The following is a 16,876-nucleotide window of genomic DNA, read 5'->3' as shown; positions in this document are numbered from 1 at the left end:
AGGTTTGAAGGACTTTAAAGGGGTTTGGGGTCATAGGTAGGAGGCATTGAGACATATTGTGAGGTGGTATGGGGGAGGGGGATGGTTTGAGTTGGTAGAGGGTCAGGGGTCGGGAGGCATTAAGACGTGTCGGAGAGAGTGGGAGGACTGGGGAGAGATTAAAGGGGGGGTTGAGGTGGATTTGAGGGGTAAGATTGAAGGGGGTTGCTCCCAGTCGGGATGTCAAGGAGAGATCTGCATTCCTACTTTTCAGCACCACGGCTGTGTTCTGTCCTCTGATTGGTGGGCTGGTTTCACAGCCCCCTGCCTGTCAGGAGAATGAGGAGCTGGTAAAAACACACATCCTCCATCTGAGCTGATAAACATCTATAGCCTGGCCTCTCTTATAGCGAGTTACTCCTCCATCTGAGCTGATAAACATCTATAGCCTGGCCTCTCTTATAGCGAGTTAACTCCTCCATCTGAGCTGATAAACATCTATAGCCTGGCCTCTCTTATAGCGAGTTACTCCTCCATCTGAGCTGATAAACATCTATAGCCTGGCCTCTCTTATAGGGAGTTAACTCCTCCATCTGAGCTGATAAACATCTATAGCCTGGCCTCTCTTATAGCGAGTTACTCCTCCATCTGAGCTGATAAACATCTATAGCCTGGCCTCTCTTATAGGGAGTTAACTCCTTCACTCTCTGTGGATATTTGCTGTGTTGACATTGCCTTTTGGCTTCTCCGTTCAGGTTACTGTTTGCAAAGATGCACTTCAAAATCACAAGAGCCTTCCTAGTGAAATAATGTTTTATTAATAACTAAGTAGTTATAGTGTCTGATTTGCAGATACTTTGCACTATGTAAATGGGCTTCATGACATCAGAAGATAAAAAAAAAACATGCGCCCTGCAGCTTGTTGTGTTTCCACATTAATTCCAGAAGTATGTCAACGATTGGGAAAGAGGTTGCATTTTCTTTTTGACTCAACAGTGCCTACGCAACTAAAATAACATTCAGGTCATTCAGTTCTTATATCTGGCATAAATGCCGGAATGAGCACGTAATAACGCTGAAATGATTACTTTAACAGGACATTTGGTTTTAGTGTACTAGTTGCAGTTGTCATTGCATTACATTTTTTGCAGACACTCTTATCCAGTGTGACTAACAGGATCAATTAGGGTTAAATGCACATCGGCAGATTTCTTTCATGTTGTCAGCTCAGGGATTCAAACCAACAACCTTTCGGTTACTGGCCCAACACTCTTAACCGCTAGACTACCTGTCGACCCCAAAATGATGAAAAAGCCCACGGAAGACAAGGTTATGGGAACAACGTTTACAAGCTGTGACATACTGTAGCTCCAACATGATTATCTTGCTCCGTCACTGGAACTTGTAGGTGAACATATGTTTTGTCTGGCTCTGTTCCTTCATGCAAAGAATGAGATTGAGAGAGATACTGAAGGAGTTGCAGATAAACAGAGAGATGGAAAGAGAGTCAAGAAGAGAAACAGAGAGAGAGACACACAGAGATACAGAGAGAAAGAAAGACAGAGATTGAAAGAGAAACTAAGAGAGAAACAGAGCGACAGATTGAGAAAAAGAGAGAGTGGTAAAAGCAAAAGGTGCAGATCAGGTTAACTCCTCCTGAGATCCATGGATGCCTCCAGTTCCTTGATTCTCTATCCAGAGGTTGGGAAAGAACAGAGGAATAAAGACTGTCTTTGTCTGTCTGCTGGGTGAACGAGGGACTGAAAGACGATCGGTGTGTCGGTGAGAGTGGTCATGTTTTCACATTTACTGTAGCCCTGGCATTATCCCATCAATGAAGCCTGTGTGTGTGTGTGTGTGTGTGTGTGTGTGTGTGTGTGTCTGTGTGTGTGTGTGTGTGTGTGTGTGTGTGTGGGTGTGTGTGTGTGTGTGTGTGTGTGTGTGTGTGTGTGTTTGGATCATGATCAGCATCTCCTCCCACAGATAAAGATGCAGGTGTCCAGGCCAGCGCTGAACAAAAGACCAGATTACTGGTTGTCCCTTCCCGTCTCTCGCCCACTCGTGTGTGGTTTAAATATAAAGGTCACGTGAATATGTCAAGATTCCAAGACAGCATTGTAGCTCACAGGAAATCAAAGAGATATCTAATTTATGATGTAGCTATCTTCCCCCCTACAGTACAGTTAAAGCACAATGTACTGCTGGGAGTAGCAGTTCTGTTTTTCAGCTGCTTCTTAGGAGTGTTGTAGCTCAAAGAGAAAGCTCTGAATAGCTTTGTGATATCTCTGAACAGCCTGTGTACTGTACAGTGCAATGTTCTGTATTTATATTGTGTCCGTGGGGGCGAGTTGGCTAGTGAAGAGCTATGATGATGGAGCTCCCACTACTCCGCTACAGTTCAAAGCAGCTTTGGCAGACACAATATGAATGCAGTTGTAGAATGGGGCTAGCAGATGCATGCTATTCACTTCCATCTCGGTGGTGGCAGAGGTTTTATGGCTGTTTTTATGGTGTTTATAATAAAGCAATTCTAGCGGACTGAAAAGGGATCATTGTGTGAGGTCAGAGGTCAAGTCAATCATCGTGAACTAGTTTGTGACCAGTATTTTTCGGTTTTGCTTTAAAGCAGATGTGGGTTTGCATGTCCAGTACGTGTGTAAAAGTAACACAGGACAGGAGCCAGGACCTCAGCCACCTGGGTACTGTACACAGAGCACATCATTTTTAATAACACCATTTTGACCTTCCTGTCCTCAGCTACACTCTTAGAAAAAAGGGTTCCAAAATGGTTCTTCGGCTATCCCCCATAGGGTAAGCATTTTTGGTTCCAGGCTGAACCCTTTTGGGTTCCATATAGAACTCTCGGTGGAAAGGGTTGTACATGGAACCAAAAAGGGTTCTACCTGGAACCAAAAGGGTTATTCAAAGGGATCTGCTATGGGGACAGCTGAAGAACCCTTTTAGGTTCCAGATACCACTTTTTTATTTTAAAGAGTGTAGAGGCTCTGAGGTGGTAAAAGCCTTGAATTACCTGGCCATCGCTTCAGTTGCCATTTTCATGGTAGCTACAGCTCCATCTGAGGGTGTTTAAAAAAAACAAAGGGTTCTTATTCCAGAACTTTTCGAGCCTAGAGTCTAGAATGATCAGAGCATACGTATGTGGACAGTATGGATAGTTCTATTGATAGGAGTAGAGTCTGTAATGAGGTTAGTTCGATGCAGGAGCAGGTCTGTGGTAGGCGTGTGCCAGGAGAGACTAATCGTTCAGCCTCTGGTCTGGTTCCCCTCTCTGAGGGCTCTCTGAGGGGGGTTGACAGGATATAGCTGCCCACGCTATAGAATACCCCTCAGATACAATCACCGAGCCATCAGGCTCAACTCACATGTGATTGCAATTTATACTCAATTTAATGGTGGAGAGTTGCACTGGGGGAAAAGCCTCTAATGTGAAAAGTTTAAGTAAGTGCAATTTCAGATATCAGACCCTCCAAAAGTCCACTGTAATAATGGGCTAACGGTTTTGTTTCCTTTTTCGGTGTCTTATGCTTATAAGATGATGCTGAAATGGACTTACTGTGGTAAAAACATTGCACACAATAGTTTGCCAATACAGCAGTTCCCAGGCATGTTTAGAAAAAAAAACAGTTGGTCCAACAAACTGTTATTCTACAGTGCAGTATTGTTGTATCAAAAATATTAGCGATAACAGTTTCAGGCAAAGTTGACTGGGGGAGAAGTAACAGAAACAGATACAATATATTAAATAGAGTAGTCGGGGAGCTCTGCTACTCTCTCTGTGTGTGTGTCAGGAAGTGCGGAGTGTAGAATGCCTGAGGAGAAGCGGCTCGGCTGAGTGGAGTGTAGCAGCATGTGTGTGTGTCGGTATGTGTGTGTGAGAGAGAGAGAGAGTGTTGGGGAGAGTCAGTCAGTCAGTTGGGCTGCTGCTGCCTCACCATGGCTGTGCTCTCTGCTGAGGTCCTGCGCTGGCATGTGAGTTTCTACACAGCTTTTCGCTCGCTCGCTCGCTCACCCTCCTCTTCTCTTTCTTTTTGCATGCTTTGGAATGTTTGTGTGGGCTTGTGCCATTCATAGGAAACTTGAATGTTATTAGCTGAAGTTATACGGATGTTATCTGAATGACTAGCCTCCTGGTTGTTTTGCTACCTGTAGAGCATTGTTGAAATATTTGCATGTTCTATACATCTGTTTACTGTCATCACTAAAACTCATTTGACTTAGAGATGATTCGGGCCAGCAGCATAACAAATCAAATTACATTTTATTTGTCACATACACATGGTTAGCAGATGTTAATGCGAGTGTAGCGAAATGCTTGTGGTTCTAGTTCCGACCATGCAGTAATATCTAACAAGTAATCTAACAATTTCACAACAACTACCTTATACACACAAGTGTAAAGGAATTAATAAGAATATGTACATAAAAATATATGGATGAGCGATGGCCGAACGGCATAGGCAAGATGCAGTAGATGGTATAGAGTACAGTATATACATATGAGATGAGTAATGTAGGGTATGTAAACATTATATAAAGTGGCATTGTTTAAAGTGGCCAGTGATACATTTATTACATCCAATTTTTAATTATTAAAGTGGCTAGAGATGAGTCAGTATGTTGGCAGCAGCCACTCAATGTTAGTGATGGCTGTTTAACAGTCTGATGGCCTTTTCAGTCTCTCGGTCCCCACTTTGATGCACCTGTACTGACCTCGCCTTCTGGATGATAGCGGGGTGAACAGGCAGTGGCTCGGGTGGTTGTTGTCCTTGATGATCTTTTTGGCCTTCCTGTGACATCGGGTGGTGTAGGTGTCCTGGAGGGCAGGTAGTTTGCCTCACTACCCTCTGGAGAGCCTTACGGTTGTGGGCGGAGCAGTTGCCGTACCAGGCGGTGATACAGCCCGACAGGACGCTCTCGATTGTGCATCTGTAAAAGTTTGTGAGTGTTTTTGGTGACAAGCCAAATTTCTTCAGCCTCCTGAGGTTGAAGAGGCGCTGCTGCGCCTTCTTCACTACGCTGTCTGTGTGGGTGGACCATTTCAGTTTGTCCGTGATGTGTACACTGAGGAACTTAAAATATTCCACCTTCTCCACTACTGTCCCGTTGATGTGGACAGGGGGCTGCTCCCTCTGCTGTTTCCTGAAGTCCATGATCATCTCCTTTGTTTTGTTGACATTGAGTGTGAGGTTATTTTCCTGACACCACACTCCGAGGGCCCTTACCCCCTTCCTGTAGGCCGTATCATCTTTGTTGGTAATCAAGCCTACCACTGTAGAGTCGTCTGCAAACTTGATGATTGAGTTGGAGGCGTGCATGGCCATGCAGTCATGGGTGAACAGGGAGTACAGGAGAGGGCTGAGAACGCACCCTTGTGGGGCCCCAGTGTTGAGGATCAGTGGGGTGGAGATGTTGTTTCCTACCCTCACCACCTGGAGGCGGCCCGTCAGGAAGTCCAGGACCCAGTTGCACAGGGCATGGTCGAGACCCAGAGTTTGAAGGGTACTATGGTGTTAAATGCTGAGCTATGGAAGAACAACATTCTTGCATAGGTATTCCTCTTGTCCAGATGGATTAGGGCAGTGTGCAGTGTGCAGTGTGATTGCGATTGCGTCGTCTGTGGACCTATTGGGGCGGTAAGGATATTGGAGTGGGTCTAGGGTGTCAGGTAGGGTGGAGGTGATATGGTCCTTGACTAGTCTCTCAAAGCACTTCATGATGACGGAAGTGAGTGCTACTGGGCGATAGTCATTTAGCTCAGTTACCTTAGCTTTCTTGGGAACAGGAACAATGGTGGCCCTCTTGAAGCATGTGGGAACAGCAGACTGGGATAAGGACTGATTGAATATATCCGTAAACACACCAGCCTACTAGTCTGCGCATGCTCTGAGGACGCGGCTAGGGATGCCGTCTGGGCCGGCAGCCTTGCAAGGGTTAACGCATTCAAATGTTTTACTCACGTTGGCCACAGAGAAGGAGAGCCCGCAGGTTTTGGTAGCGGGCCGTGTCGGTGGCACTGTATTGTCCTCAAAGCGAGCAAAGAAGTTGTTTAGTTTGTCTGGGAGCAAGACATCCTGGTCTGCGACGGGGCTGGTTTTCTTTTTGTAGGTCTGTGATTGACTGTAGACCCTGCCACATACCTCTCGTGTCTGAGCCGTTGAATTGCGACTCTACATTGTCTCTATACTGATGCTTAGCTTGCTTGATTGCCTTGTGGAGGGAATAGCTACACTGTTTGTATTCGGTCATGTTTCCGGTCGCCTTGCCCTGATTAAAAGCAGTGGTTTGTGCTTTCAGTTTTGCGTGAATGCTGCCATCAATCCACGGTTTCTGGTTGGGGAAGGTTAGCACCCTGCATCCCACTCCTAGCTTTCCTCTTAAGCTAAGTAGGGTTGGTCCTTGATGGGAGACCAGATGCTGCTGGAAGTGGTGTTCGAGGGCCAGTAGGAGGCACTCTTTCCTCTGGTCTAAAAAAAAATATCTCAATGCCCCAGGGCAGTGGTTGGGGACATTGCCCTGTGTAGGACGCCATCTGTCAGATGGAATGTTAAACCGGTGTCCTGTCTCGCTGTGGTCACTAAAGATCCCATGGCACTTATCGTAAGAGTATGGGTGCTAAACCAGGTGTCCTGGCTAAATTCACAATTTGGCCCTCATGGTCACCTAATAATCCCCAGCTTCCAATTGGCTCATTCTTCCTCTTTCCTGTAACTATTCCCCAGGTCATTGCTGTACATGAAAATGTGTTCTCAGTCAACTTACCTGGTAAAATAAGGGTTAAAAAAAGTGGTGTGATTGAGATATTTAAAGTTATGACCCTGCCTGTGTGTTTAGAGTGTTTAGAGTCTCTGCGTTTTGTGGTTAGTAGTGAGAGAGATGGCTATGTTAGTGTGTGTGTGTGATGGGATGTCCTGGGGCTATACACTATGTGTTAGACACACTTCCTGACACTGAGACAAGATAGAGCTGCAGATACCACAGAACATGACATGACTAGGAGCCTGAAGACAACGATGTTTAGAAACTCTGGCAATACGTTTGTGTCAAACGGGCATAAACAACCTGTGTGTCAGTGAATTGAGTTATGATTTTGGGAAACTGAAATGTACTTAGAGATCTATTAGTGTGATTAGAACCTGCATGACATTGCGTCTATCCTGAAGCAATAATAGCCTACAATTGTATGTCATAGATGTCATATATTAATGATGAAAGTGCAATAAATGATTCAGCTATAGTAACAATTATAATATCATCAAATATTGCAACATGAACCCGATCATTTCATTATGTCATTATGTTCATGAAGTGAAATCCTTCATTACTGTAGTCCCACCCGTTGGGCAGCCATGTATGAATTAAATATAATGTGAAATGACAGTTGATATTCTCTGTTGAGCTGACTGACCTGATATGAAAGCCCAGTCCCATGCAGACCCAGTCTGAGGGTCAGAGTAGAAATAATGATGGAGGCTACTGCTGCTGCTGACATTCCTGCTGTGAAGAAAGAAAAAAAAAACACTGGCATGCTGAACCAGCCCAGGGAGAAATACAGAGAATGAGAATCTCTCTCACCACAAACCTACTGCCCTGAAATAGCAAACCAACTACGGGGTGGTGCCTCTTATTTGCCCAGACAAAACATTGTATTTCTGCAGAGTATGTAAGTTTACTGGGACAATGGGAATTATTCAAATCTGGCAGAAAGTTGCAGTGATTCTATCATGCATGTAATGAGGACTATGATCTCTCTGCTCTTTGTAGGTCCGTATCGAGGAGCTGGAGGAGGAACTGGAGACAGAAAGAACCATGAGAGCCAAGGTACAGTACTTCTGTCACTGGTCCAGTACTGTAACCCCTACATTATCACCTATCTATCACACCTATCGCATCTGTAACTCACTGGAGTTGGGCTGTCATTAGTGTTATAGGGGTATGAGCTAGAGTTAGCGTTACGTTTGGAGGTGCTGTGGCCAGTACTGCGGTCCACTGTGGTCAGTGCAAGGCATGTCCTGAACTGTCCGAGTGAATGTTTGTGGTGTTGGATGGCAGAGCTTGCTGAGGGAGAGTCCTGTATCACACATCAGTCAGAGACTAGAGCAGTCCAAGGTGCTGTGGGATGAAATGAGCTGTGCTCGGCTGTAGTACTCTGTGAGACGTGGTGCAGCTAGGAGCTGTCATAGGATTGAAACCTTGGAAGAGAAGTCAAGGAGAGAGAAGGTAAAGGAGGAATACTGGGGAAGGGAGTTAGGTTTGGAGAATGAAATAGAGAATTGGTAAGGTGGGAGGTTGATTTCAGACAGGAAGGGTAGTGGAGGGTTCTGTTGGAGTAGGGAAGTGGAATGGAGGCAAATGGGGGAGTGAGCGGGTTTGGGGGACCTGGTGTCTGGCATGCTGGTGGGGTAAATAGGTCTGTCCCGTGCCTCTGGTGGTTACCCCAAATCAGCTGCACCTGTGATAATAAATCAGAGGAAAGCCCTGGTGTTTCTGGTTAACTCACAGAGCAGCCCCGGAGGCAAACAGAACCCCTACATCCGACCATTCCACACACACATGCAAACACAAATGCACATGCACATACACACACACCTACGTACACACACGGACACATTCCTCCACCTTGCTCCGCACGAGCGTGACAGAAGTAATGGATGAGGATCATTTTTTCGGTCTTCCTCTGCTTCAGCACGCCAAGGTGGCCAAAAGGCATCTGGTATATTTTTATGTTAATAAGGCTACAAAACTAGGTTTAAAACTCGGAGCTTAGTCCATGTCAAACCAATCCCTTGTAGAAGAGAAGATTGCTCACTTAACAGTAGGAGGAGATTGTTAACTGCTTCTTATGTGAAACGAGACTTGAGTTTTGTGTGTATTTTAGAGAGACAGACCTTGCTGTGATTCCACTGTAGCAATAAGCAGGCCAGAGATAGAAACATACATATTTCATCCTCACTGGTGGTGAATGGAGTGACATCCAGTCCCTTTAGGCTGTTTGCACACTTCTTCCCTAGCTCTGGGTGGCGCGCACACACACACACACACACACACACTGGGTGGTATACCTAACTAATAGCCCTGTGCTCTCCCTGCCTCCTATTAAAGCCAGCAGAGTGTGAGAGAGAGACAGGCAGAGACTTGTAAAGCTTTATCTGCAGGGTCTTCTCAGTGTCTCTAACACACATACCAGCGCTGCAGACAGGCTTTCCATTGTCTGGCTCAGCTCAGGTAGGGAGAGATGAGGAGATAGTACCAGGAGATAGTGCCGGCACTGTTTTCCATGGGATCTTCTCCCCAGTGGAATGTCGGACACACACACACACACAAACGCTCACCCAAACTCCCTGACACTCTCTTGCAAACAAGAGGTGTCTGCCATTCCACATGGACTAAGACAAAGCTGACCTTCCTTTAGCCTCTTTAGTTTACAACAGAAAGGGAACGGTTGTGAAGTGTGTTGAGCTGAAGTAGCTGTTGACACTGTCACTGGACTGGACGAGAGTGATGACAGAAACAGGTCAGAGGTCAGAGTGCATGGGAGAGACAGAGATAGGGAGCGTGGTAGAGTGGGGAGGGGTGAGTGCACAGGAAACTGAAAGATGAGATCCTTCTGCTTGGCTGGAGCTGAAATGAGATTAGTCTGTTTTCACTTTGAGCGCTGATTAACCATGTCAAGAGGAAGACCATACAGAAAATATATAAATAATGGAGAATATCAGGAAGCGGGCACAAATACTGTTCATGGACAAACACAGTTGACTTTGAGGTAGTGTTGCTTACCATACACTACCAGTGGACTGAAGCTTTAACCTTCTACTGCAGTGGGCTACATCAGAGTGTTTCTTAGTAGTCTTAAACAAATCTACTTTGAAACAAAAGTATACACCTCACACACATGGTTGTGGGTTTAAAAAATAAGATACCTGTTCCATGTCAGATATAGAGTTGAAATATATTACATTTTGAGTTTGCATCCCACTATGACACATTATACACAGTTGAAGTCGGAAGTTTACATACACCTTAGCCAAATACATTTAAACTCAGTTTTTCACAATTCCTGACATTTAATCCTAGTAAAAATTCCCTGTCTTAGGTCAGTCACCACTTTATTTTAAGAATGTGAAATGTCAGAACAATAGTAGAGAAAATGATTTATTTCAGCTTTTATTTCCTTCATCACATTCCCAGTGGGTCAGAAGTTTACATACACTCAATTAGTATTTGGTAGCATTGCCTTTAAATTGTTTAACTTATGTCAAACGTTTCGGGACGAGTTCCACAAGCTTCCCACAATAAGTTGGGTGAATTCTGATCAATTCCTCCTGACAGAGCTGGTGTAACTGAGTCAGGTTTGTAGGCCTCATTGCTCACACACGCTTTTTCAGTTCTGCCCACAAATTTTGTATAGACTTGAGGTCAGGGCTTTGTGATGGCCACTCCAATACCTTGACTTTGTTGTCCTTAAGCCATTTTGCCACAACTTTGGAAGTATGCTTGGGGTCATTGTCCATTTGGAAGACCCATTTGCAACCAAGCTTTAACTTCCTGACTGATGTCTTGAGATGTTGCTTCTATATATCCACCTAATTTTCCCTGTCTCATGATGCCATCTATTTTGTGAAGTGCACCAGTCCCTCCTGCAGCAAAGCACCCCCACAACATGATGCTGCCACCCCCGGGCTTCACGGTTGGGATGGTGTTCTTCGGCTTGCAAGCCTCCCCCTTTTTCCTCCAAACAGTTCTATTTTTATTTCATCAGACCAGAGGACATTTCTCCAAAAAGTATGATCTTTATCCCCATGTGGAGTTGCAAACCGTAGCCTGGCTTTTTTTATGGCGGTTTTGGAGCTGTGGCTTCTTCCTTGCTGAGCGGCCTTTCAGGTTATGTCGATATAGGACTCGTTTTACTGTGGACATAGATACTTTTGTACTGGTTTCCTCCAGCATATTCACAAGGTCCTTTGCTGTTGTTCATCTCTAGGAGACAGAATGCGTCTCCTTCCTGAGCGGTATGACGGCTGCGTGGTCACATGGTGTTTATACTTGCGTACTATTGTTTGTACAGATGAATGTGGTACCTTCAAATGATGTCAATTAGCCTATCAGAAGCTTCTAAAGCCATTACATAATTGTCTGGAATTTCCCAAGCTGTTTAAAGGCACAGTCAACTTAGTGTATGTAAACTTCTGACCCACTAGAATTGTGATACAGTGTATTATAAGTGAAATAATCTGTCTGTAAACAATTGTTGGAAAAATTACTTGTGTCATGCAGAAAGTAGATGTCCTAACCGACTTGCCAAAACTATAGTTTGTTATTAACAAGACATTTGTGGAGTGGTTGAAAAACGAGTTTTCATGACTCCAACCTAAGTGTATGTAAACTTCCGACTTCAACTTGTACATCACAGAAGACTGAAATATAACAAAACTGTTTGACATAGAAACACCAGATTTTTGTCGTTTAAAAAATAATCTTTTTTTGTTATTATGAAAAACATTTAGAACATTCCATCCATGAGGCCACTGGGTCATTTGACTGGAGGAACGGGCTACAGACCCTCTCAACATTCACAACAGCTTTGAAACAACAGTAAAAGATCAACATAAAACCAACAACTGCGTTCAACTGGAAGAACTTCTAAAGCTTTGATTGTTTGTGCATTTCACAACCATATGTTTCAGACTACTATAACCATTACATGTGTTGCCTCGTTTTATAATGGAAATACCTCAAGTTTTAGATAAACATCACCCAAGCCTGTCATTACCCCTCTGATTGTGATTGTCCTTTGAAGATTATATTTATGGAGATGATGCTTAGTCTGGTCTAGCACAACATAGATTTTATATAGACATTTAAATCATTTACACTTGAAGTACTCACATGCTGGCCTTCTCTACCTGGAAACACAGAGATGGTAGTAGCTACTGTAGATGACCAACAAATAGGAGTCGCTCAATATTTGGACTTTGCAACGGAAGCTCCTCCCTGCTGTGCTCTGATTGGACAGGTGCACTGATCCTGACCTCTGAACCCTGTGGAGGTCACTTCCTGTTGGTGTCTTTCAATCACAGAAATCCCCAGGATGTGGGATCATTTTGGTGGGTCCAGATCGAATCTGCAGGGACTTTGCTTATCAATATCTTTACAGTGTTTCCAGCATATTTAATTAATAAAACTGCAGCAATCAATGTTTTGTCGCTTTAGATGCTCTCAGGCTGTTACATAGATGACCACAGCTGGTTTACAAAAGGAAGATATAACCCACCGACAAGAGTCTCGCTTTGATGATGTCACTGTGTGTGGAAAGGATACTGTTTGTGATAAACTGAGCAGGATCTGTTTCTGCACCCAGAAACAAATCCCTCATGAGCACTGGCCTCTAGCCAACTAATTTGTAATTGTTAAGTCTATTATGAGAGACTACAAATGACTTTGTTTTGTAGGTGGAGAAGCAGAGAGCTGATCTGACCAGAGAACTGGATGACCTCACTGACCGACTGGAGGAGGCCGGGGGAGCCACAGCTTCACAGGTACACATGCAGACAGACATACTCTAGCATGTAACCCTGAGATGTATTGACACTTGCACTTCACATGTCACTCCATTTGACCAGTAATGGGAAGGAATGTAACAGTAATCATAGCCATTGTAAACAGGATGACTAGCTTCTACCTCCCCCTCTCTCTCCCTCCATCACTCCCTCAGATTGAAGTAAATAAAAAGCGGGAGGCGGAGCTCCAGCGTCTGAGGAGGGACTTGGAGGAGTCTTCTATCCAATCAGAGGCCCTGGCTGCGTCTCTAAGGAAGCGTCATGGCGATGCGATGGCAGAGCTGGGAGAGCAGTGTGAGAGTCTACAGAGGACCAGGGCCAAGCTGGACAAGGAGAAACAGAGTCTACGCATGGAGCTGGAGGACCTTGCTGCCTCACTGGACACCCTGCAGAAAGTCAGGGTTAGTCACACCTCGGATGGGAAGGCTGTCCCTGAGAGTTAGCGATTCGTTCTATCACAATGACCCACATCAAGCTTTTGGAGGTGTCTTGTAAAACCTCAAGAGAGCTTTCCAGGTCTCGATCTTTATTCACACTCTAAAAAGAATCATGTGAGTGCCTATGTAATATGGCCAAAACGCCTAGAAATGCCATGTTTTCACCTTATCCCCAGGTGTCGACAGACAGCCAGCTGAGGAAGCTGGAGGAGCAGCTTTCTGAGGCCAACACCAGAGGAGACGATCTGCAGAAAGCCCTGACTGAGGTCAACGTAGCCAGAAACAGACTCACAGGTACACGTACAAGTGCAGACACACAACCACACACACAACCAAGTGAAAGCTCAAAGCCTTTGGCGTGTCTCCAATGTTTAGTTCAATCGGGTTTAACCTTTTACTTGGCTTAGAGTGCGGAGTACAAACACTCACACAAACAGATTGAACAGAGTTGTCAGCACTAGGACTGTACACACAGATCGAACAGGGCTGTGGTGCAACAGAGACCTTATGACACAGCCTTGAGTTCAGACCAACTGGCCTACCGCCAGCCAAACTCAGTTCAGCCCAGTCCAGTGCTGAGCAATGGGAAAAAGACACACTAGAAGAAACTATATCATTTACAGCTTCTCCACTGGACACTGCTGCTCAGGGTTGACAGTGGAACACTATTGGCCTCAGATGGCCTTGAATGCGGCAGGGAAAATATCATTAAGTATCATATAAAGTGCCGCCATGAACTCTCTGCGAATTCCGTGAAGAGTCCTCTCTCTGTGTCTGCTCTGTGTATTAAAAATCACTGTGAGTATAGCTATCATATAAATATATGAATGTGTTTATATCAGTTAGATGTATGGTAAAAGTGCTGAATCGGGTACAAACCCAGTCGGACATATCAGTTTTGACCAAGTCGGTTTCTGTCCCCTGTATGTCCTGGTAGTTGATAACACACCTGGCCCAGATTCAATCAGATCAAGCGTTCACCCGCGATACCAGACACCCTCAAAGATGGTATTTTGGTGGTGTCAAAGGTATAACGTTAAAGATGTCAAATCGGCTGCTTGTGTGGTCAGTCACGAAGCCACACCCATCCCACTTGCGTTAGATGTTCAGAACAGGAAAGTGTAGGGTCTATAAAAATAATGACACTCAAGTTGAAAATCATTAAACTAAATAATGAGGATTTCTATCAGCCTAATCGAGGTGTACATTACGTCTCGCATTCCAGTGTTTGAACTAGAGAAGGCTGTATGGGATTTCCCTTAATGCGACTCCATGCAGCCAATGGCAATGTCCGCTTTAAGTATAATGCTGCAAGCCGCTTGTGGATTTGACTGCTCTAGCTTAGTTCGACCTCCGACACTGCCAAAATAAACGCTTTGCGGGTGTCGGCTGGCACGGATCTGATAGAATCTAGCCCCTGGTTGTGTCTCTAACTTGTCTTCTCTCTGTGTGATGTTAGCTGACAACACAGACCTGGCCAGACAGCTGGAGGAGGCAGAGAGCAGAGCCAGCCAGGTCTGTCGCTCCAAGACCCTGATTGTGACCCAACATGAAGACATCAAGAAACAGATGGACGAGGAGCTCAAGGTAGGACCAGGCAGTGGTGTGTGGGGGTGTGTGTGCTGAGAGTGTGTGCGTGTGTGTGTGTGTGTGGGTGTGGGGAGGAGGAGTGTATTTTGTACTCCTGATTATGAGGTGAATGTTGTCAGTTGTATCAATAACTGATAAGAATTGAGGAATCTAAGCATCGAAATGACCTCATATCCCAAATATGTGTCCTCCCTACGCACAATGTTTCATTACGGATCCTTATAGCTTTCAGATGTCTTCGACAGTATGTGAGTATCTCTCCCCCATTCTAAGCAGTCTGGCTGTGCTGCTTCAGGAGTGTGTTACAGTGTATGTGGCAGTGTATGTGACAGTGTGTGTCTTTTTCACTGTCCCCAGTCTAAGCTGGCCCTGGCCAGCAGTCTGGCAGGGCTGCGTCAGGAGTGTGAGGTGTTGAAGGAACAGCTGGAGGAGGAGCAGGAGAGCAAGCTGGAGCTGCAGCGCTTCATCTCCAAACTCAACACCGAGGTTACACATTGGAGGACCAGACATGAGGCGGACGCCATACAGCACTTGGACGAACTGGAGGAGACCAAGTAAGACACATACTAGTATACAGAACACACACACACACACACACACACACACACACACACACACACACAAACGCAGCTGAGCTAGAAGACAAGAAGTGAGAGTTACACCCAAAATCTTGCCTACTTCTTACTACAAGAACATACTGTGTGCCAATCGTACAACATACTATTTAGAACATACTGCTAAGTAAACATTTATGCAGTAAGCAACAAACATAAAATACTAGGCTCACCATACTGATAATGCGTAATGTTTCCCGACATTCATTTCGCAACAGCCTATCCCCTGATTTTGAGCTGAGTGTTGTCAAACACACATGGGTCTGAAAAGCTGATAATCTTCTTCAATCGCATGCAGCGAATTGTACTAGACGACAGCCAAAATTAATATGACATCCTGGCATCTAAAGCATACTTTCAAAATGTCACATGCTACAAGTATGTACAGGTATTGAGACACTCTCACACACACCTTCATATCCAGACATTTGTGTGCGTTCCAGGAAGAAGCTGGCGTCTCGGCTCCAGGAGGCTGAGGAGGCGGTGGAGGCCACCCAGGCTAAGTGCTCCTCTCTGGAGAAGACCAAGCAGAGACTACAGGGAGAGGTGGAGGACCTCTGTATAGACCTGGAGAAGGTAAGAGGACACATTCAAACATAGCAGAGGAGCTGAATAACCTCCTTTATCAATGTAATCAATTAATAACTGGTCATAACTGATAAAATGGTAGCTGGCGGGTGATAATGACCCATCCCTCTACCTTCATTGTTCTTCCTTCCAGGCTAGTAATTGTGGCCAGGCGCTGGATAAGAAACAACGCATCTTGGAGAAGCAACTGGGTGACTGGAGGCAAAAATGTGAGGAGCTGGTGTTGGAGGTGGAGGGTTGTCAGAAGGAGAGCAGACAGCACGCCACGGAGCTCTTCAAACTGAAGACGGCCCATGAAGAGGCTCTGGAACAGGGAGATGTCCTACGCAGGGAGAACAAGGCCTACCAGGGTGAGGGTTAAAAACCAGAGTATAAAGCCCTGGAACAAGGCCTACCAGGATCAAATCAAATTTTATTTGTCACATGCGCCGAATACAACAAGTGTAGACTTTATCGTGAAATGCTTAGTTACGAGCCCTTTCCCAACAATGCTGTTAAAACAAGTCAATCTACATTTCTATTTAATCCTCAGGTAACTTAAAATGTAAACAAACTATAATATTTCATTCAGAAAGAAGTATGTTCAATAGAAAAGTCCTCTTCGTCACGCACCCACAGATTGATTTCCAACTGTGACTCCCGGTACCAAAACTCAAAATTCTTCCTCGTTTTGGAAGAATCAAGCCTGAAACAACAAAGACTGTTGACATCTAGTGGAAGCCATAGGAATTGCAATCTGGGAGCTGGAATTGCATAGGACCCATAGCTTTCCATTGAAAGAGCATGGGATCGAAAAAAAAAAAATCAAGTTGTTCTTTCTTTGGGTTTTTGGCTACCATATCAATTGTGTTATAGTCTCATACATTATTTTAACATTCCTACAAACTTCAAAGTGTTTTTCTATCCAAAGATACCAATTATATGCATATCCTGGCTTCTGGGCCTGAGTACTAGGGAGTTTATTTTGGGCACGTCAGTGAGGCGGAAATTCTGAAAAAAGGACCCTAGCCCTAGGAAGCTTCCTGACTGATGTCTTGAGATGTTGCTTCAATATATCCACATAATTATCCTGCCATCTATTTTGTGAAGTGCA

At 44.9% G+C, this 16,876-nt stretch overlaps 1 protein-coding gene across 5 annotated transcripts in view; it reads left to right on the top strand.

Moving 5' to 3' along the window:
* LOC115201279 (myosin-16) overlaps positions 1–16,876 on the top strand; it is a 48,857-nt gene that overhangs the window by 27,227 nt on the left and 4,754 nt on the right. For all 5 annotated transcript variants that reach the window (XM_029764768.1, XM_029764771.1, XM_029764770.1 and 2 more), the window contains 8 exons: positions 7,762–7,818; positions 12,447–12,533; positions 12,710–12,955; positions 13,168–13,285; positions 14,451–14,578; positions 14,939–15,135; positions 15,639–15,771; positions 15,917–16,133. In XM_029764768.1, the coding sequence (XP_029620628.1) occupies positions 7,762–7,818; positions 12,447–12,533; positions 12,710–12,955; positions 13,168–13,285; positions 14,451–14,578; positions 14,939–15,135; positions 15,639–15,771; positions 15,917–16,133 (1,183 nt within the window). The remainder of the gene's footprint in view (positions 1–7,761; positions 7,819–12,446; positions 12,534–12,709; positions 12,956–13,167; positions 13,286–14,450; positions 14,579–14,938; positions 15,136–15,638; positions 15,772–15,916; positions 16,134–16,876) is intronic.

This window comes from Salmo trutta, chromosome 10, assembly GCF_901001165.1.
Source record: "Salmo trutta chromosome 10, fSalTru1.1, whole genome shotgun sequence".
NCBI classification, from domain to species: Eukaryota; Metazoa; Chordata; class Actinopteri; order Salmoniformes; family Salmonidae; genus Salmo; species Salmo trutta.
Note: the sequence above shows the minus strand (reverse complement) of the source record. Positions and strands in the feature narration are given on the sequence as shown.